At 38.5% G+C, this 23,049-nt stretch overlaps 1 protein-coding gene across 2 annotated transcripts; it reads right to left on the bottom strand.

Moving 5' to 3' along the window:
* Positions 1–2,250: 2,250 nt before the first annotated feature.
* Positions 2,251–22,638, bottom strand: LOC128473065 (interleukin-1 receptor type 1-like). 2 transcript variants are annotated; one of them, XM_053455108.1, is made up of 11 exons: positions 22,475–22,638; positions 17,169–17,238; positions 11,529–11,766; positions 10,745–10,928; positions 9,284–9,452; positions 7,885–7,950; positions 5,664–5,799; positions 5,061–5,203; positions 3,686–3,829; positions 3,257–3,418; positions 2,251–2,635 (listed from the first exon to the last, which is right to left on the bottom strand). In XM_053455108.1, the coding sequence occupies exons 2-11, from the start codon at positions 17,227–17,229 to the stop codon at positions 2,268–2,270; spliced, it is 1,671 nt and encodes a 556-aa protein (XP_053311083.1). In that variant the 5' UTR covers positions 17,230–17,238; positions 22,475–22,638; the 3' UTR covers positions 2,251–2,267. The 2 variants fall into 2 exon arrangements, with proteins under 2 accessions (XP_053311083.1, XP_053311084.1); XM_053455109.1 differs by having other exon boundaries at positions 22,541–22,635.
* Between the last annotated feature and the right edge of the window lie 411 nt (positions 22,639–23,049).

The raw sequence follows: 23,049 nt of genomic DNA, 5'->3' as shown, positions 1-23,049 counted from the left end.
CATACAAATCCTGTATTTGCAGGTATACAATAGTATATGAAACGTAGCACTGCAGGTGTAGATCAAAAAAATACATAGAAACAGCATTGCAGGTATTAATCAACTGAATAAGACATACAAACACTGTATTTGCAGGTATACATAAATAATGTATGGAAATATATAGATATGGATCTACAGAATAACGCAAAAACCCAGCTTTGCAGGTATAGATCAATTGGAATTCACATAAAAACACGTCATTAAAAGGTATATTTAAAACCCCCTAAATTACAGGCATAGATCACAGGTTGCACACCCCAAAGCCAGCCCTGGCGTCCACACTGCCCACACAGCAATCACACTCCTATCATACCCAGGCAACCAGTAAATGCTGGTACCTAGGCATGATGGGACTGTGTTTGCTGTGATTGCTGTTAGCAATCACACTCCTATCATGCCAGGTCAGCCAGTACATGCTGGTACAGGGTGGCTGTAAGTGATGTGTAGACCCCATACTGCTGGCAGCATCAATACACAAGGGGGGCAGCTAGCTAGGTTTCAGCATGTACTGGCTGACTTGGCATGATAGGAGTGTGATTGCTAACAGCAATCAAAGTCCCATCATGCCTAGGTTCCAGCACTTACACATCCAACCAGTAAACGCTGGAACCTAGGCATGATGGGACTGTGATTGCTGTTAGCAATCACACTCCTATCATGCCAAGTCAGCCAGTACATGCTGGTACAGGGTGACTGTAAGTGATCTGCAGACCCCATACTGCTGGCAGCATCAATGCACAAGGGGGGCAGCTAGTTAGGTTTTAGCATGTACTGGCTGACTTGGCATGCTAGGAGTGTGATTGCTAACAGCAATCACAGTCCCATCATGCCTAGGTTCCAGCACTTACACATCCATGCTATCACACACACACTCATTCATTCATATACTCATTCATTCACAGATTAATTCCCTCAATCACACATACTCATTCAAACACCCTCCCCACCCCCTTACCTGCACTGCAGCGCCTCGATGCCGCTCACAGACTTCAGCAGAGGGCGCGACCTCCCTCTGCGTTCTCTGGTACTGCACAGAGGAAGCAGGACTGGAGCAGAGTCATGTGATGTCACGTGAACTCTGCTAGGTTCCGCTTCCTCTATGCAGTACAGAAGACCCTCCCACAGGTAAGTAGCAGGGCTCGAGGTGCGGCCCGCGTAAGATCGGTTGCCCTGGCTGCCGATCTTACGCGGCCGCACCCTCTCTCTCCTCCGCATTAAAAAAAAAGACGGGATTTAAAGTCGCATTGCGACTTTATTCCAAATTCGGCAGGGGGGCAACAGGCTTTTTTTTTTGGTTATGTGTTTCCATGTTGGCTGGTGTTTTCTTTCCCTCTTTTTCTGCTTCTTTTGCAGGATATGTTTTCTTTGCTGATGGCGGTGGAGTTCCCTGGAGAAGTTTGAAGGATAATGGGAGTGGCGAGTTGATTGTCATCTAAATTCAACTAAAAGCTACTTTATGAATCCCAGGAAAGTATAATAAATGTATAGTGAATTGAGTCAAGTGTTATGAAAAAATAACTTTATTTACGGCACACATCAAAATGTATATGCATCACACAAACATAATTTGGACCTTGGTGACTAATGTCTGTAGTTACCAGGCTGGTGTACATCCCATCAAGATCAATGGTGTGAATTAAACATGATGAACAGAAAGTTATATTGAGGTAGTGTACTTGGAATTATATATAAAATGTTGGGGCCACCATACAGTTTGTGCATTACATTACCTTGTAATCACTTGGTGACTACCATTTTCATTGTGTGTATTATTGTACAATATATTTATAGCAATTCTATACAGACAACACACACACACATTTAATTCCAACTCCATCCAAATGTAAACTTGCAGTGTAAATTGCATTTACACCTTGATATCTGCTTTAGTGTTATCAACTGGTACACCCAAATGCCTGAGACCTGTCGTTTCTTCACTCCACAGTTTGCATTTAATCTGAATGCAGTGTTCTATCCAAAGGCCGTGCATTTATACTTTGTCTTTATGATGCGTCAGATTTTCTTGCATTTTTGTATACCCTGTTTAGGTATTTAGCCTAAAATGCACAACCTGCATATTGCATCGGTTAGTAAATTACCACACATGGCTTGCAGCTGAAGCTGGATAACACACGCCAGTTAAGAATTATTTTCCTAGCGATGGATATTCATTCTGCTGGTGTGATTGTGTTTTGCTTTTTCCATCTTTTCACAACTGCCAGTAATTATAAGCTTTCTGAAGTAATGTAACCCATGCCTTTTGAATGTTTCCGCTGTTCTGGTGGCATCCGATATCGAATATTTTTCCAGAATTTTGTTTTGGAGGAAAGAGATGCTTCTGTGATTTCTCCTTTCCATTGGACTACACCTTGCTTTTGTTTGATGTATTTGATAGACTCTGGCATATTTGAGTAATCTGTAATTTTTTCAAGTTCAACCAAGATTACTTTAGTTTTATTTCGGATTAGAGCATCATACATGGCTATATGTTGCTCAAATTCATTCTCCAGTCGGTTTTCACTGGTTGTGTTTCCTAAAATAATGATCAATCTCCTGCTTTGTGAGATAGCTTCTTCTATTGCATCAGTAATGGCTGTAAAACATAAATGTAAAAAACAAAAACAAATTTGATTAGTTCACCCTTTAATGGGGGTAAACAAGACACTCACATGAATTAATGTGATCGCACAGATTGGTGAAGACAGAGATAACGTCTGCCATTCCACAATGTATCGGGAACTGGTTGTTAACAATGTTTTTAGTAGGATGTACTACTGTAATAGTACATACTGAACATACAAAGGGGTTAATAACGCATAAAACCATTAATTATCCCATTATGCAATATTTAGGAAAGAACATATAACACCTAAATAGAAAACATGTACTGGAGTTGCAAATAAAAATGCAATAGCTGATTGCAATCATTGTAAAATGCTATACATTTAAGCAACTATAAAATAATATGACATTTTTATTCAATCTGTAGATCCATGAACATATCCACAGCCCAACAGCCAAAAACTCCAAACCTACTGCTGTGTTTGTGCCCTACTGGTGACCTAACTACAGTGTGTGCGCTGCTAAAATACCAAAAGTAATGCCAACCAATTCAAACTGACCAATGAAGACAATTAATTAGCAGTCTGTACACATTTGGACTATTTAGAAAATGGTCCCTGGTTTGTGGCAAACACAATGTGAAAATACTTGCCTTGTCCCGGTATGTCATCTCGTCCAAATATGAAAAGCTGATATGAACACTGCCCCTCTAGAACTTCAGGAAGAACTTTCAGTACAAAGATATCCACAGTATAACCGATGTTTCCATTTGTGTTTTTAGGATACATAATGTATGCATCATATTTCTTTCCATCTGCAAAGGAATAGAATAACTTTTACATATTTACTATGGTATTAGTTTTATATACAGTTTTATAAAACTAGGATAACATCCAACAAATACTACATGGTAATTATCCGAAAAATGTTGAACTTTTGTCTAAGCTATGTAATTAAAACAGCATGAAATCTAACTTGAAAATCAATATTTGACAAAATATATGGCTATATAATTTATTTGCTTTGTGAAAATTGTAAAATATTTTATTAAAAATAAGAAAGAAAAAAAATATATATATACCGTTTAGATTTGTTTTAGCAAAGCAGGAGCGACGATAAAAGAGAACAATGTCAACTTTGAAAATTTTGAAGGCTATGACACAAATAATGACAACAAATACCAACGTAACAAAGAATGCAATTAAGAAATTCTGGTAATTCGGATCTGTAAATAAAATAGAATAAATGAAAGTTAGAGACAGTAAGAAATAGCAACTGGTTTAAAATATATTGTGCATATATATTTGAGGTTTGAAAATAAATATGTGACACATCAATAAGTCCATTAAAAAGTTTTTTCTGTAGTACAAATGGAAGATCAGGACTTTTAATATTTTTCTTTTTTATCATTAGAAGTGTTACATAGCACTTTGTTCTGATGAGATTCAAACCCACTTCTCAATCACATGCAAAATGTGATTCTTAGGTGTTGGATGCTTTGAATTTGAGTACAGATTTTACAGAAATAGATCTGTCTGCTTTTATGATCTGGTAGTATGGAAGGTTTGATCTACATATTATTATTATTTTATAAATAAAAGTGCAAAATACTGCAATTAATATTTAGTACCCACGTATTTGTCACCAAAAAGTTAAATCGTGTGCCTACTGTATCTATAAAACTTAATTGTAAATTTGTTTTATGTATGCGTTTAAAAAGATAATTAAAGTGCTATTTGGGAAACAATTATGACAGTTGGCTGTACAACTGAAAATAGCAAATAAAATTAAAAATATCAATCCTTTGAAAGATGGGACCACATTAAGAAATCTGGCTTGTTAGGACTTCATTTTAACTGTCATTCATAACGTATTTCTTTCAAGATACTCTTAAGAATCTTGTCCTCTACTTCATAATTAAGCTTTTTTTCTAAATCATGGGCAATAAAATAATGTATCGGAATGCGGTACACTCCAAGCGCTCTTCACAACTGTAAAGAGCACATTTTTCGCACACAAGAAGTCTACTAGATTCTGTAGTCATACCTACAATGACAAACAAATGTAATAAATGTACTACCCTTCAGGATTCCTATAAGCAGTATTCATCACATCATTTACTGCTGGTTATGTGACATTATGTAAATGATCAAAGACTGACCATGCTAGGAATTGAGTGGCGTTTGCACTTTAAATGTATCTAAATTGCCTGGTAAAGTTAATCTTAAAATATCGATTAAGATAAGGCCTCGGAATTTAGAACGTTAACGGTATCCTCTTAATAAAATATGTTGGTTTAGTTCGTTTTTTAACATACAAAATACAAAGTTTACATACAACATGATCTAACTTCACAGGAAGAAATGCCACAAACAATACCGCTGGGAATGACCTAATATATTTTGAAATTAGTTATATTTAAGGCAAATAAGTAAAAATAAATATAAAGGGCTTACCTGGATGCTTAAACATCACATAAGCAGTACTTTGTACTTTGGAGTAAATATTACAAACAAATTTCCTGTCATAGTCTTCTTCTTTAACCTCTGTGAAGTTTAGGTCTAGTGAAACTGAGCAACTGTCATTTATGAATTCACGTCTTAAAGAAAAAAAATGGGAAAAAATGATATGCAAATCTGGTTAATAGCAATATACTCAACAGACAAACTGTAAAACACAATCACATCATTGCATTGAATGATATATAAAAATATCTTACTGGTTTGGTTTATTTCATTTTATAATATCATTAATATGAATCACAATTGGTACACATCAGCAACATAAGCCATGTTTCATGTAAAACACTGCTCACTAACATTTGTGGCATTACTAGTTACTAGTAAATTCTAAATATTAAAACTAGGGTATAACAACTTTTGAAAGCAAGTGGCACATTTTAATAGATAGCCAGACCTATTAGAAAAGGGATCTTCTATACAGTTTCATTATTTCAGTTTTATACACCGCATTAAAGCTATAAGCTAAAAAAATACCTAGGTCTTTAATATCATGCTGTACGTTTGTTATTTAATGCTGTAAAAGTGGCTGATACTTACTTTAATTCTCCACTTTTTACTCTTTCATTAAAACCCTCATAGGAGTCGATGTAGGAATTATTGAACGACCAGTACATATGTATTTCAGATCCCTGTCCTTTGCACATCACTTCACATGTAAGGTGAACAGGAGATCCTAAGATAAAGAAAAACTTAATGTGTACAATAAGATAGGTACAAAAGCATTTTTATGGTCAACACAATGTCTAAATGCTTATTATTGTGACAGATTGACAGACAGGGCTATCAAGGTACTGATGGGGCCGCTGTACCGGCAACAGACTCTAATCATCTGGAGCTAAAACTGGACAGCCTGTTCCAATGGACGTGTATTAAGTCCCTTAGATTTATATATTGTGGGACACTTTTTGGTCCCATCAGGTGTAGCTTCCAGAGTCATGGAGCACACTGCACTCTGCATTTCTCCACTCCTTGTTTTCTATACCTGTTATTCCTTCTTTTGGGTTTCATCGATCCTGGGCTGTATCTGAAGCCGCCAACCCCTCTAGCACAACCTTAGCTGAACCACTGCGCCCCCTATTGTACAGTGTAAAGATATCACCCTGAGATACCCAGAGATGGCTCCAGCCTGGCAGCCAAACAAAGAGGGTACAGGCAGGAACTTCATTGTATAAACAAATCCCATTAATAGGATTGCTGCCAGGGGGGGGGACTCAATAGCTAAAGGGGATTGAAGGTTGGGTTGTATACATGTATCTGTTTATTAATGTTAATGCAATTCTGGAGATATATAAGGCTATGTTTTGCAACAATAAAATGTTCAATTTGTTCTTCACAATCATGGTGGTCGTGACTACTTTTGTGATCTAAGACAAAGATCCATCTATTAGCCTACTGAGACTGGAAGCTATCCTGCGGAATAGGCGACGGGTTACTAGGGTATCCATAGCCCTAACTAAGCAACCTGTTACACTTATGTTTAGCAAATCAGTACTATACTGTTAACACTGTAGCAAGGCACAGTATGTTTTTTTTTGTTTTGTTTTGCTCGGTTTTAAATAAATCATTCTTGACTTTCTGACTGCTTAAGGCTTGGTTTCCATTTGGGTTTTTTTTGCTAAAAACGCCTATAAAAACGCCAATAGCGCCACCTGGCGTTTTTTTTGTGAAAAACGGCTGCAGCCAGATGTTAGCTGTTCTTCAATAGGAAATAGCAAAATGCAATTTCCACTTGGCGTTTTTCTGTCTGGCGTTTTTTCAGTCCTCTTTGGCGTTTTTCTGCTTTTTTGGGCTCTGTGGCAGTTTTTCAAAACTGCAGCATGTTGACACTCTGGCGTTTTTTGCAAGAATTCTTGGCTTTTTTTCTCCAATAGAAGTCTATGGGAGAGAAAAAACGCCATGAAAAAGCCATGTGGGTTTATTGCCTTGGCCTTTTTTATGGCGTTTTTTCCACAGTTACAATGCAGAGGATGGACCCAGTATCTGTGTGTCCTACGAGAAATAGGCTGAAAACAAACAGTTTCACACAAAACAAAGTCCTGGACTGGTTCATATTGAATTTTACACCATTTGGAACAAACATGCCATTACAAACAAACATACGCGACCGGATCCTGCGTGCCAAAAGCAACAGCAAACAATTTGCACCATCATTTGGGGCCAATCTTCCCAGAGGAGCAGACATTCGAAATAAAGCATGCCTAACAAACCACAGAAAAGAGACAAAAGGGTCTACCAAGTAAATGACATCAGGAGAGGGCAGATACTTGCCATTTATCCTAATCCCTTTTAGCTGGGTGAAACTTCTAACTTGTAAAGGCTGGAAAAACTGCCTAAGGTCAAAAAAAGCAATTTCCACAGAAAGGCTAAAACGCCAGAAAAAACTGCAGAAAAAACGCCAAAACGCAGGTAAATGCAGTGGCAGTTTTCTTGGCAGTTTTCCTGGCGTTTTTCATCAAGAAAAAAACGCCGGACAAAAACCCAAGTGGAAACCTAGCCTCATGGTGGCAAATGTATAACAGTTTTTTTTCTAAGATTAGCTTTAACTATGTGATTTGTAAATATGTATTTGCCAATATGCATTTGGGGAGTTTGTTTGTCTTCATTTATGTATACCAGTGTACAAGAAGTACACAGGGAAATCAGTAACAGGGAACAAGCTTCAAAAATGATAACACATTAGAGAAAATGGTATAACCCTGCCATGTGGTGACCTGAACCTGAAAAGCCACAGAACCCTAGCTTTGAGAATAATACTCACCCAATGCAACACTTAAAATATTATTTGTTGGACGTACAATGGAAGGAGGACTGCGGATTGGAATGGCTAAAAGGAAAATAATAATAATTAATAAAAAGCAAACATTATTGTCACTCAAGTAAGTGGTAACTGAACATTGTAACAGTAGGAAGCTCAATACAAGATCAATTAAATGTGGACCGATCGACAGGAGCATTACATTGGTTATTGCTCAAAAATCAGTACTTACTTGTCTAAGAATTCTACTTTGTAAAGATAACCTTGAGGATTTTACACTATGATGAAAATCATACAGACTACTACTTTATTGCATCCTTATTGTCTTTATGATTTTTTTCAAGGTATAGTATATAATGTAGTAATAACTGGAATATTATGTAAAAATTAAGTAAAAAGTACTAATTCTGTAAAACAGCCAAAGAAAGTACAGTTTTTATATTTTTATGTAAACATTTTCATTGTGTCTTAAATATAAAGACATGAGTACATAATAACTGTAGTAGGGGGCCTTCAACTTTATACAACATGTTTATATTTATTGCTAAACTGGGTTTTTTTTTCAGCTGCACTAATACAAAAACATAAAACATGTCTACAGTCCATTGCACTTCTATACGCTCACAATAATTTGGATTAAAGTGTTATGATAAAATACGCAGAAAAACAACAACATAGGATAGAGAAAGAAAATAAGGGTGGGATAGAAAGTGGTACTGTTTCTGCCTGGTCCTAAGTTTGTAACAAATTATCCCACAATATTGATTGATCATCCATCATAAGATAAAATAGTAGTGTGGCAGGTTGGAAAACAAGTGTACAGTAAGTGTTTGTCAGCAGTCATAGGAGAATAGTGATGATGAGCGTCAAGCTTCTTCCTAGTTGTTGACTTAATGGGAAGCTGTGTGGGTCATGTGTGTTGTTATGACATGTAATATTTTGTTTTGTATTAATATTATTGAATGAATCCATCATGATGGTCCCTGCACGACAAAACGTTTTCGTTTTATCTATCCACTCTCTTTAATCTGATTCTTTAATTTAAAATAAATATATTTGTTATACTTTTTGTGCATGTTCTACATATCAGGGGATACTCAGGTTTCAAGGCCGGACCAAGTTCAAACATATACCCAAGTACCTAAAGCACACCAGCCCATTTGATTTCTACAACTGAACAATTAGTGGCTTACCAGGCAACTGCCTTATGGCTCTATGACCAGCCCTTGCCCACCAGAAAAAGTATCATAAACAAAAGAGAAGAAATGAATAAATACCTGCTCAGCATTAAGGTAGGTGAGAAAGAAAGGGTACATATAGATTATAAACGAAAAAGGATGCTTAGAAATTGTTTCAAAACAATTATGTGAAAACACTCTATAGTATTTATTTAAATTAGTACCTTGAAGGTCCAGATCAATGGAACGTGAAATGGTATAACTTGTACCATTATAATTAAGTGGTACTTCACAACTATACTTTCCTTCATCTTGTTGTGTAACATTAGTTATAGTTAAGAATATATTCTCTACAAAATATTTGTTGCCATTGGTGTCCAGAGGAAGGCACTCCTGCGTAGACAGACAGATCACAATACATGTTAAAGTACTACAACAACAAAAAATGAAGGCATTATTCACATCTGTTATGTTCATACCTGGGAACTCTCCGAGTTTGGCCCAGAGAACTCTTTGAGAAGCGCTGCATTTCAAGGTCTCTGGGTCAACTCCCCGGAGCAGGATCTTGACACGTCCCACTCCCTGCCCATTCCCCCCATTTAAATGGGGGTGTTTCCCGTAGTGTCAGCAAGAACGCCCACTGAAGTTGGCGGGAATGCCCACTGACATCCGGAGGAATGCCCCCGATGTCAGCAGGGACTGCCAACTGTCGTCAGTGGGGTAGGCTCCAGCTAGCTGTAACCCACAAGTTCATGCCTCCAGCTCAACAAATCTTATGAGAATCTCATCTGTGTATGCCTGTTCACACAGACAGCACAGCACATTGGTACTATATCTGCAATATACTTCCTATGAAGATGAAAGCAGAGAAGGTGTATCCTCTATACAAGTTAAATTGGTCAGCAACATTGGAGCAAGAAATAATAGTTACTCATAATGCTTCATTAATCATATTATGTGCTGTATATCTTGTCTAACATGCAGGGTCAGCTGGATGCAAATGGCTTTGGAGAATGGAAAGACATCTACATGTCATAGAAGGTTACAGTAAAGAGAAATAAGCATAACTCATAATTTGGAAAAGAAAAACGTGAACAGCACAGGGTAACACTAAAACATATTATAAACAAGCTGCTTACACAACAGTGTCATATTTTTTTTGTACACAGCATTTATGTAATTGTACAAACCACTATTTCCGTTCCGTTTGATCATTTCTCTTTTCAAATCATATATGCACACACTAGAGTATTCTTTAAATTTCAATATAAATAATTACAAATAAACAAATGTACCTCACCATGGTTCTATAGGGGTAAGAGGTCGTAACGTATGGCACATATTTCCTTTAAACCTGACAGCCACAAAAAAATATTTTTTTATTTCTATAAAACCCAATGGAAAGGAAAATGAAACAAGAGCAGCCCATAATACAAAAGGTAGTTTCATAAGTCAATGCACCATGTAGAGCATTTCTTCTTATAAAAGGGCAGTGACTTGCTTTGTTCTTTATGTCAGTTTGTAAACATGAAGATTTCTCAGGAACAGTTGAAGCTGAAAATGTCACATTTTCAGATGCCCTTTATAATAACTAAATATGGCACTACCAAACATGTCAACTGTACATAAAAAAAATCACAATATATATATACATTTATGCCATATAAAAACATAAAAATAAATACCTTAAACCATTTTAAATTAGTATCTTTAACATCAATGTAATCCTCCAATTCAGGACACGGGAGTTGAATGTTTTGTGTGATTTGTTCTGTAAATGGGTACAAGGTGCTTTTGTTATAGCATAGGTTCTCATCATATGTAAAAACGTCTACTTTTTTATGCTTTTGGATGCAGAATGTGGAGTTTCTGGAAGAAAGAAAAAAAATGATTAACCATTGCACAAATGATCAATGAATTAATCTGGCAATGAAAGGGTTCATTTATGTTAGTGTATTTAGACTTCTCTGTTCATAAGTTGAGTGAGTTTACTCTTCTCTACATCTTTATCAATTTTACATGCGCTAATTTCCTACGGACCCTACAGATTTGCTTTAGTGTGTTTGTTTACAATAGCTTTCCTTTAGATTTTATATTTTAAAATTGCAAACCATACTTTTTTCAGCTCTTCTAAATACAATTGAGGTTTAAGGTCATTGAGTGAAGGTTACTGTCTCTGACACCGCATTAAAAATGTTACAAATTTAAAATGCCAGTATATGGTTTCACTGTGCACTCGGCTACCTTATACAGGGCTCCCTATCTTGTAACCATTCCATCTTCTAGCCTGCCTGCTAGACCTCTAAGAAATTATGGTGGGAGTCTTACATGTCTGCATAACCCTGGGTAACAGTGCAAACAACAACAAAAAAACAAGTTGCTAGTTAGGGTAAAGTGTTTCAGCTCTAACAAGTAAGTGTTTCATAGTGATTTTGCTCTGTATCACAATCAGTCTTCATTGATCCTTACCTTAAAACACAAGTATAATACTTTGAATCTTCTAGTCTTGCAGGGAGAAACTTAAGATAGTTTTGATTCTGATGAACTCTGGACTGTGTATTAAAACTAATTTCAGAGCCATTTAGATACCAAGTAATGTTAAAATCGCCTTCGTATAGCATGTATTTCAAAGGACAGTGAACATAAAGTGGCTCTCCTTCAGCAACATAGGATCTATCAAAATCAATATTTTCATCCTGGCATGTTTCTGCAAGACAACATATCAAACAGCTGTAATAAGTGCATGTACATTAATGGTTGTAAAATCCTAAATATTTTATTCAACCCCCTCCACCAATATTGGTATCCTTGGTAAATATGAGCGGAGACTACTGTGAAAAAATTATCTTTATTGTTTAACAGTTTGAACTTGTCTTCAACAAATACACTTCTGCTCTCATGGATATCAAACAACACAGGCTTATCAAAAAAGGTGAAATATATGTGTGGCACAATTATTGGCACCCTTTTAGTCAATACTTTGTGCTACCTCCCTTTTTCACAATAAAAGAGTCTTCTCCTTCAAATTTTGAGGCCAACTCTCCTTTTTCAGTTCACCCCACAGGTTCAAGTCAGAGGACTGGTATGGCCATGGTAGGGCCTTGATCTTGTGATATGTAAGCCATTGTAGTGTTGATTTTGATGTTTTTGATTTCTGTGTATGTTTTGTATCATTGTCCTGCTGGAAGATCCAACCACGGCCCATTTTAAGCTTTCTGGCAGAGGCAGTCAGGTGCTCATTTAAAATATGTTGATATTTCATAGAGTTCATGATGCCATGTATCCTAACAAAATGTCCAGGTCCTCTGGCAGAAAACATTAAAGAGCCGCTACCATATGGCTACCTCTCTGCAAAACCCACCTCTGGTGTTTATTACCACTCAATCCATCCTCTTCACAGTGTGTTAAGACAATATAGACACACATCCTCTTACAGGTTGATTCATAATATTTTCAGTTGACTGGAACTTCTTAATTATTGTCCTGATGTTGGAAATTGGCATTTTCAATGTTGGCATTTTATGAAGCTCAACAACCTTTTGCTACACACACCATGGCTATATTCCTTGGTCTTACCTATTGACTAAGGGATTTTGGCATATGTATGACCTAATATTTATATCCCTGGAAAAAAGGAAGTCATGGTTGAACAATTTCATCTTTCTAGTCAGCCAGGTGTACTAAAAAATGTAAAATATCAATTGGAATATACTTTAAATCTATTTTTCATATGGGTGCCACACATATACAGTCGTGTGAAAAATAAAGTTCCCCCCTTTTTGAATTCTAGGATTTTACATATCAGGACATAACAACATCTGTTTCTTAGCAGATCTAAAATTTAGCCAAAATGTGTGTTAACACAATGCCAAAGAGGAAAGACATCAGAAATGATCTTAGGGAAGCAACTGTTGCTGCCCATTAATCTGGGAAGGGTTATAAGGCTATTTCTAAGCAATGTAAATTCCATCATTCTACAGTGACAAAGATTATTGAAAAGTGGAAAACATTTAAGACATTTGCCAAGCTTCCCAGGAATGTGCATCTCAGCAAATTCTCCCGAAGGTCAGACTATGCAATGCTCAAAGAAATTGCAAAAACCCCAAGAGTTACATCTCAGACTCTACAGGCCTCAGTTCGCATGTTAAATGTTAAAGTTCATGACAGTACAATTAGAAAAAGACTGAAGAAATGTGGTTTGTTTGGAAGGGTTACCATGGCTTAGGTTTGCAAATTTATGGCTTAAGTTTTCCTTTGATCAAAGTTTTTATACACCATGCTTACACTCATGTGTCGTCCGCATCTATTGCATATTTTTTACCAGAAAAATGATGAATCTCTTTCATTCTGATGATGTAACATGTTCCACAACCTTAGACATTCTAAAGTTCTTACTTGTTATTTCCAAAGAGTTAATATTGACTGACTTGTACAGGATGTGGAAAGCATCTTGCTGAGAGCTGCAGGAAATGGTCTGTTTGGCATGACTGTTTAGACACTGAAGAAATGTGGTTTGTTTGGAAGGGTTACCATGGCTTAGGTCTGTTTGGCATGACTGTTTAGACATCTGAACAGCTGGCCCGATATTTTAAAAAATACCTTTTTACGGGATATATTTGAAATGTTTTACCCACTAAACTGAAACAACTATACAAGAGTTTACTTGTGCGTCATTAGTATTGATACGTGTACAGTATTCTTGATTACCAGTAACATTGATCTTGAAAGTGGCTGACAGATTTTCTATATAGTAATTTACTTGTAACTATTTTTCACTTTCTTCCCTAGTTAACTCACAACATGAATACTATATATATATATATATATATACCGTATTGGCTCGGATATAGGCCGCCCCCGTATATAGGCCGCACCCTAAAAGTTTGGTGCTTTTTTAAAGAAAAAGTTTTTTTCTTTAAAAAAGCACCAAAAAAAAAACAAAAAACATTCTGCCACTCTGTCTCCCCCACCCAGAGATATGCTGCCACTGTCCTCCCCCCCGAGATATGCTGCCACTGCCCCCCCAGATATGCTGCCACTGCCCCCCCGAGATATGCTGCCACTGCCCCCCCACGAGATATGCTGCCACTGCCCTCCCCCCCCCACGAGATATGCTGCCACTGCCCTCCTCTGCCCCCGATATGCTGCCACTGTCCTCCTCCCCCCCCCGAGATATGCCACTCTGCCCCCCCCGACTTACCGGAGCAGACTCCCGGGTGTCTTGCGGGGCATCTACGCAATACGCGTATACAACCGGAAGTTGTATACGCGTATTGCGTAGATGTCCCCCGCCGGCGCCCCGCAAGACACCCGGGAGTCTGCTCCGGTAAGTCTTGGGGGCAGAGGTAAAACGCATCGTGTGGACGGTCACCGGCTGCGGCGATGCGGGTAAACAACCCGGAGGCTGTTTACCCGCATCGCTGCAGCCGGTGACCGCCCAGACGATGCGCTTAGACACCCCCCCCCCCGTGGAAAGTGCTGGCACGGGAGGCTGTCTGAGCGTATCAGACAGTAGGATGCAGGTCCCCTGCACCGCTGCGGGGGATCTGTATCCTAACCCCGCTGCCTGCATGTCCCGGGCGTCAGGCACTAGACCCCGAATATAGGCCGCACCCCCACTTTAAAGTCTTAAAGTGGGGGAAAAAAGTGCGGCCTATATTCGAGCCAATACGGTATATATTTATGTGTGTGTGTGTGTGTGTATAAACCCTTCACCCACTCAAAGAGTTAAAGTCACCAAACAAGGGCAGGGAATCAGGCCTTTAAAATTCTGCTTGCAGTACACAGACAGTAGCTGCACATGTGAATCATGTAGACTTTCACTTGGGGTTAAAAAGTGCTGCAGTTTAGAACCTGAAGTAGAGGCCAGTGTGAGAAGTCTCCAGGTTGGTACTGTTTACTAGCTGATTCCCAGTAGAACACTTATGGAAGTGAGTTGTAAACCCTCCTATGTGTGAAGAGAATTGTTTTTCTTTTATTTAGTGGTTACGGACAAGTTGTGAGTCTCTGCTGTTAAGAGACCATGTTTATTTGTCTGCACAGTGAAATAAAACAGGCTTTATTTGGAACCATCTGTGTCCTGTCCTGCTGTGAGAGTACCCTGAAGAGGCACACACTACCACCATATATATTATTGTAATTTGTTTATACTACATAGTTTTATAGTGGACTGACCAATCGGGTACTTAGACATGGACCAATGGCCATACCTGGACGGGGAGCGAGGCGTGTGAAGACCCGCGACCCAGAGGGTTCGGGTCTTGACACGCCCCGCTCCCCGCCCATTTTTCCTTGAAATGGGGGTGTTTTCCGCTGCCGTCAGCGGGAACGCCCCCAACGTCAGCGGGAACTCCCCCGACATCAGTGGGAACGCTGCCAACATCATCAGGAACTCCTCCGATGTCAGTGGGACCGCCCATCAACGTCAGCAGGACCGCCCACTGACGTCAGTGTGCATTCCTGGCTGCGTCCCACAAGGGAAGGCTTCGGGTAGCCGGAGCCGAGAAGTTCCCAGGTATGCCAATGGCCCGTGAGGGTCAGGGGCAGGACCTGACTGGCCAACTGGAAAACTGGGAGATTTCCATTCGAGCAGCTAATGTCTATGCTATGCCTTACGAGCACCTGCAGCTTATTGTTTAAGGAGCAGAAGTGGCATAGGCAGGCTGTTTAGGTGGCAGAGGTGGCATAGACAGGCTATTTGAGGGCACGGACAAGCTGTTTGGGGACAAAGATGGCACAGATAAGCTGTTTGGGGGCAAAGGTGGCTGTGTGGGACATGTTTGCCACATTTTCCCTACATGGCCCTGTGGTTTCTAGTTACACCCCTGGTGTGACGTGTGGGCACGTGAGCTTTGAACATGCAATAAAATATATCGGGCTGGTGTCCAAATATTTCCAGGGCTTCTTTTTTATTCCTAGTCCGGTCCTGGTCGGGGGACCACAACTGGTCTGCTGTAGCAGGACTGGATAGGGAGATCATAGATCTCACTGTTACCGGCCTAAAATCAAGGTTGCGGAAAGTCTGTATAACATGCCCTTGTGATGAGCGCCGGCTTCTTATGGTGTGCGCCGGTATTCAATGTCATATCCCAGCACTCAGCACTGAAGCCACGCCTACTGCCCGACCACAAGGCCATTTCTTAAAGAAGACAGAAAAGTAAGAAAAAGAAGAGAAGGAAGAGGCGAAACAGATAACGACGAAAGAAAAGGTAGAGAAGGAGAAAGAGAAAGAGGAACTCCAGGAGAAGAGACACGGGAAGGATAAGGAAACATTGTAAGAGTGTTAGAATGCATGAAGCATGTATGTGATGGCCCTCTGATAGTGGTGCACAATAACTCCCATCTCTGATGAGAGTTATTGTGTACTACCATCAGTGCCAGGCTCAGCATAAAGTGATGGGAGTTAAGGTGTAGAGTGTACTTTAACTCCTATCACTATATACTGAGCCAGGCACTGATTGTGGTACCACCAACAGTATCTGGCTCAGTAAATAGTGATGGAAGTTATGCTATACCACCATCAATGCCTGGCTCAGTATATAGTGATGGCAGTGATGATGCACCACTGTTAATGTATGGCTTAGAATAAACTGATGACAATTATGCTGTATCACCATCAATGTCTGGCTCTGATTATAGTGATGGTAGTTATGCTCTACTGGGATCAGTGTCTGGCTTAGTATAAAGTGATGACAGTTATGCTGTACCACCGTCAATGTCTGGCTCAGTATAAAATAATGGCAGTTTTGTGGTCGATATGATGATTGCAGTGCAGTACATGCATTGATACATATAAAAAGGTAGCACTTTACTTTAAGTATATTTTTGTTTTACATACGTGCTCTGGACCCCATTGTGTACGTTAATGTGGGGGTATGCCTGCAATGTTCCTCTGTAAAGATAAATGCTAGTTTTGCAGACCTCCCCATGCATTTGCAAAGGGGAGACAACAAATGTTTAATACAACCTCTCATCTTCCTGCCCATGGGTATGTTTTACTGAAATGTATGCAATCCTCTGCATAAAAAAAGTAGGGCAAAACTGCTGTGTTTTATCAATAGGTAATTATCCTCTAAGTAGTTGCTGAAAGCCTGCTAACCACCTGCTTACCTGCTTTATTTGAAGCCAGACATGTTAGAGTTAGGAGCAGGATATACCATGTCAATGTCATAGTAGGAACCTACAAGAAAAAGTTATTTATGGTTAGAAACATTCACATAATGTCACTTATTGCTTATAAATTGTATGACACATATGTACAAAGACATTTCACAACCACATTTAGGTTTATGTAAAGGAGTGAGCACATATCCAGACAGAAGTCCTGCACATGTACAGTACCTATTTTACTGTGAAACATGGTTTGCATTTGTGCAGTAAAGTGGCCTTAGATGAGGTGGGACATAAAGTGATATCCCTCCAGATTGTAAACACGTTTGAGCAGGGCCCTCCCCAGCTATTTCTGTAAGTCAAATTATTGTATGTTGTATAATTCTTGTCAAGTCCTGTTTACCACTTGCACAGTGCTGTGGAATATGAAGGCGCCATATGAAACATTAATAATAATAATAATAATAATAACAATGTTTAATATGATCAGGGCGTGACATCATGAAGGAAAGCTGGATAATCTGCCATAAACTGTTTTTGTTATTTATTTTATTTTGTGTAAGAAAAATAGTTGGTAGGAAGAAAGAGTGCCCTTTTTTTGATCCAGTGTTCCAGGGTCTTGCACTAAAAAAAGTATATAAAAAAATTCCATGGGTTGTTTGTTAATAAGCCAGTTTCTAAAATTCCTAAAATATTTTTGGCATGTAATTCTAATGACAAGGATCTATGCATACCCAGTACATACATATAACATTTAGGTTTATTCTACACCATCTCTTGGTAGTTAAAATATCACCTCTAATGCTACTTGGATGCACAGGGTCTATGCAAGTCAAAACTCCTGCAAAGAAGTTGACTGTGGAGATGTAATGCAGGCCATTGCATGGGGGATCTCACGTCTTCTTGTTGTATAAGTGAACCCTTTGGCACTTATGTCACCTGTTGCTAATTACTTATAAAATTATTTTTTTACCAGAGAGGCAAAGTGTTATCGTATGAGTGCATTATGGCACATTTACTGGCAGTCCTGCAGTATACAGAAATCGTCTTGATACGCGTGGCCACAAAATGCGAGAATGTAATAACATAGGCTGTAAGGTACCAAGACTATATTTCATCACCAGTGTGGCCCAGTACAAAACTGGCATCTTAACATTAATTTGTGTTATATTTGAAAGCAGATATGTTTGGAGAACTAGGACATATGTATGTGACATATTATTTCTTTTATGACCTCATTCCGTAAAACCTGGTGGCAGGGCAGGTTTTTTAGGGTAATGTATTAAATAGAGCTTTGTAAAATAAAACATGGTTTATTGACATGGTATTTAGCAAAATTTTACAATCTTTGCAGAATAATGGCAGTGGCTGTGAAATGCATTTTTGTTACTGTCCTGTTTCATGCTTGTCAACATCAAGCATGCTTAGCAATTTACACTTAATCCAGTCACTGCTTGAAAACAGCATTAAAACAAACCCCTTTCCCTTTATTGTTTGTCTCCCAGAATAATAGCAGGTGTAACTTTTATACGTAATAGCTTTTTTCTTGTCAGTAATTCAGTGGATAAGTAATTGTCTGTGCCGGGAGCAAACTTCATTAATGGGAGATAATTATCCCTCTGAAGCCCTGTTTTCAGAATCCAGCCTGATTCCACACCAGAATGAGTCAGCAAGATGGATCATACCATCCAGCATGCAAGCCTGAAAAGTGTCCCTGAACCTATAAGCCCCAACCCGTAAGCATACTCTGTCAGGTCACTTTGGTTCATTGTACTGCACTTATGGATGTAATTTTACGCCATACAATACACAAGACAAAGAAGACCATGGTGGGATTGATCTCTTCTTTTTGGAACCTAATCACTGCTTGGTTGTACAGAGCCTCAGAATCAGGACTGTATGATTGATATCTGGAGAGTTTCAAGTAGTGTGACTACATTCTGCCATTTTTACAGGACATAAATTTCACATTTTAAGTGCTGCCGTACAGTATGTAGGAGGTAGAAAGGGCAGCACTTTAATGTCCCCATTAGCTTCATAAAAATAGGCTAAAACTCAATGAGGTTTTGCAGTATACTGATTCCAACTCCCAGTTGATTCCAACTCCCAGACTTCAATATATATTTCATATTGTTGACAGGAGTAAGGAACACTGATGCTTCTTGTATTCATATTTTTCTATTTTTTGCTTTTTATGTTGTGCACTCCTTTATTTTTGTATCTGTATTACACTACTGCATACAGTCTATCGCTTCTGTCTTCTCATTCCAAATTTGCACATGCCAATGTGTTATAATGGTGTAGCTCTTTCAACCCTGAAGTGGATTTTTTTTGTATTGTTGTATTCCACAAACACTTGAGTAATGTAGTGATTCAGAGGAATCTTATTCCTAGTGAAATATATGATTTCCTCTGATTTTATCATCACCAGAGAATAGTTTAATATGGAGGTCAGTAAAATCTCCAACCTTTGTCAATTAAATATGTAAATTCTGGAATGGGAATCAAAATCTCCAGGGAGGATTTGAAGTTAGTGGTTGAGTTACATTTTGTAAAGGGACTCAATATACGGTATATGTTTATTTCCACTACCCCTCCATCACACAGGGTCATTTCCAAATTTTTGAATACTTCCTTACAGGAGCAGGCATGGTGTGGCAAAGATGCACTTGAGTTGCATTTATTTTACTTACTCCCCCAGGGATCCCCATAAATTCATGCAAAGAAATCTCCACACAGCTCCAAGTTCTTAATTGCACAGAGTATATTTGCTGATGTGACTGCAGGCCGATAACTGGGGAGCTGTTCTTTTCCTTACAATCAGAGAGCCATATAGTCTCTACTTAACAACTGCCAAAATAGCTGTTTACAGGCTCATCATGTTACAAGATAGGTAGTGTGGAGCTTCATCTGCCATCACTGCACATATGGAGTCGTTATGTCTGCAAGTACCCCTGCTCCAAGAGAGGCACCGCATGCACCTAGTGAACTCCCATATGGGACCCTAAAACACCCAAGACAACAAACACTGTGTTCCTGCTATGGGATACAGACTATTATATAAATCAAAGAAGCAGGTAGGGACCCTTTGCCAACAAGTGCCTTGGGGCAAATGCCACTGTTGCACCATTGTTAATCTGCTCCTGTGTGGCACTACTTCATCAATTAACTAATAGAAGAATTGTGATGCATCATGATATCCAGCACGCCGAAACCATAACTGCTTGCAAATACATCTAGAAAACTTTGCCACAAGTGATAACATCTATGATGATACTGTCCTATTGCAGCAGAGGGTGTAAGAGACACAAAGTTTTGCCTTTTTGGAACCGTTGGCTAAATATTTATCATTATCAAAGATTTCATGTCATGAGCTTCATGTAGCACCTAACCCTGATAGGAATGGGCTTCACTGCCAACGTGCTATAATGGTGTAGACCTTTCAACCCTGAAGTGGATTTTTTTGTATTGTTGTATTCCATAAACGCTTGAGTAATGCAGTGATTCAGAGGAATCATATTTTCCTCTTATTCCTAGTGAAATTTATGATTTCCTCTGATTTTATCATCACCGGAGAATAGTTTAATATGGAGGTCAGTAAAATCTCCAACCTTTTCCAATGGGAATCAAAATCTCCAGGGAGTATTTAAAGTTAGTGGGCAAGTCCAACATTTACCAAGTTAAGTCATAAACTTTGGAAAGGGACTCAACGTACATATTTATTTCCAATACCGCTCCATCACACAGGGTAGAGGCAGAGTCCTATTGCAGCAGAAGTTTTACCTCTTTTGAACCAGTTCTACAACATTGGCTAAATATTCATCATTATCAAAGATTTCACGTCATGAGCTTCATCTAGCACACTGCCTGTTCATCCTAAAATACAAGTAAGAACAGTAAGCTCTTGCTGAAGAGTAGACTCAGGGTCTTCTACATTCCCACAGCAGTCAGTAACCGTGCTCTGCAGATAATGTGCTGAAACTTTGAAATCTCTTTTATATGCAGTCTACACCAGGGATCTCTCGAATGATGGAAAGAATATCCTAGCAATGTATGGCTTTCATTAGATGCTCAAAGACCTGAAATCTAGGGAACTAGGGCCTAAGCTTTCTCCAGGGCCATAAGTTGGTAGGCTACATCTCTAAAGGTTTGTTGATTACATGCTGATCTATGAAGGGGGCATCAGTCCTGTACAACAATATATAGACCTGTATGACAATTTCTATTGTTTTCCCAGGTTGAATGTAATGTGTTATTGCTTACCGCACATACAAAATGCTAAGTGGCAGTATGCGGGATATACAGTTTTACATAAAATTTAATAAAGTATCAGAATTTTTGTACAAATCTCCATGTTTACAAATTATATCCCCTTCATTGTCTTCAAAAGAGTGGCCATTGTGTTTAATCCTAGATAGAAAGATATCTTTTTACTTGCATCACAGGGTTATTTGAAGGCTAATATTGACACATTAGGGGTGCAAAGTTTTGTGGTTGTCATAATAATGTTATTGTTCTTACTAAAAGCTCCACTTTTAGCACTTTTCAACATAATTGTTTTTTTTTATTTTATTTAAATGTACTAAATTTCTAAAAAGAAATAAAAAAAAAACATTGCATTCCTGTGTCATGAAAGTGTGGTGTGGTAATAAATTGTCCTTTTCCTCTTTTTATAGCTATAATTGATATAATGACACCAAAATGATTAAATTGTGGCTTCCCAAATATTTATAGTCTAAAATTCATGTTTAAAGATATATTCAATTACGTCAAGGTGCACCCCTTTAATTGCTTACTTTTGTTTGTTTGATTACATGTATTTATATAGCACCAGCGGATTCTGTAGCTCTGTTACTATCAGTGCAATAATTTAAATCAGTATTTACTTCCCACAATCACATTAAACATTTAATGAGGGAACTGAATTCCAAATCATGCATTTTTAACCACTGTTGACAATTACCCTGAATTAATTTAGAAAGGCCATTGAATACCTGCAGTAATGTATTTCAAGTGAATTAATGCACAATTACAAGTAAACTGTAAGTTCTTGAGGCAATTAAAGCAGTAGCCAGTTATTTTTGAAATATCTAGAGAAATATAATGTTGTGTGAAACCGCTAGTCTGGGACTCATGGGGTTAAGGCCATTTATTACACCTATTGGAGTTTCGTCACACAATTCATCACTTTTTGCCTGCCTGGCCTTGTCTCTCACCAACTGGATGTACCCATGCATTAAGCATTAAGACTCCCAGCACCCCCTGACACATCATCATCCTGCACAGCATTGAGGAACAGGCGGTACCTATATGGGATGAAGGATGTGTCCTCCCTGGGGTTGAAGTGACAGTTTCTTCCAGCTATCACTCACGGTTGTAGTTGTTTCAGGGATTCTGGAGCCTTGCGATCACCTCTTGTTCTCGGAGTGTGGCTTTATATCTGGTATCATGGCTGGAAGTAGTTCTCTTCCTGAGTGGGAGGAGAGGCTAAAGATTTCGACATCCCAGAACTTGTTTGTACAGAATTATTTCCCAGCACATCCAATCTAAGCTACAGTGCTCGTCTGGTTGACTGCCAACAGCCGCATTCCTCTCAGTGAAAGCAGGTTTAACTACTAGCATGACAGAAATCTGTTCACTGAAAATGCTTCTATGAAGCAGTTATTTAGCCAGTTCCTTATTTTTCCCTTACAGCTGTTTTTTGTTGCAATTGTATAAAGCTGTTTATAATTTGAACATATTATTTAATAGGGAAAAGGCTTATATAATGTTTTGTTAATTTATTGTTAGAAATTCCTCTATAAAATCTATATTAGGCTAATCTCCATGTACCTTTCTTTGTCTACTAAGCTCCACTGTGATCAAATCTGTGGTAAATTTG

Source organism: Spea bombifrons, chromosome 2, assembly GCF_027358695.1.
Source record: "Spea bombifrons isolate aSpeBom1 chromosome 2, aSpeBom1.2.pri, whole genome shotgun sequence".
Taxonomy (NCBI): domain Eukaryota; kingdom Metazoa; phylum Chordata; class Amphibia; order Anura; family Pelobatidae; genus Spea; species Spea bombifrons.
Note: the sequence above shows the minus strand (reverse complement) of the source record. Positions and strands in the feature narration are given on the sequence as shown.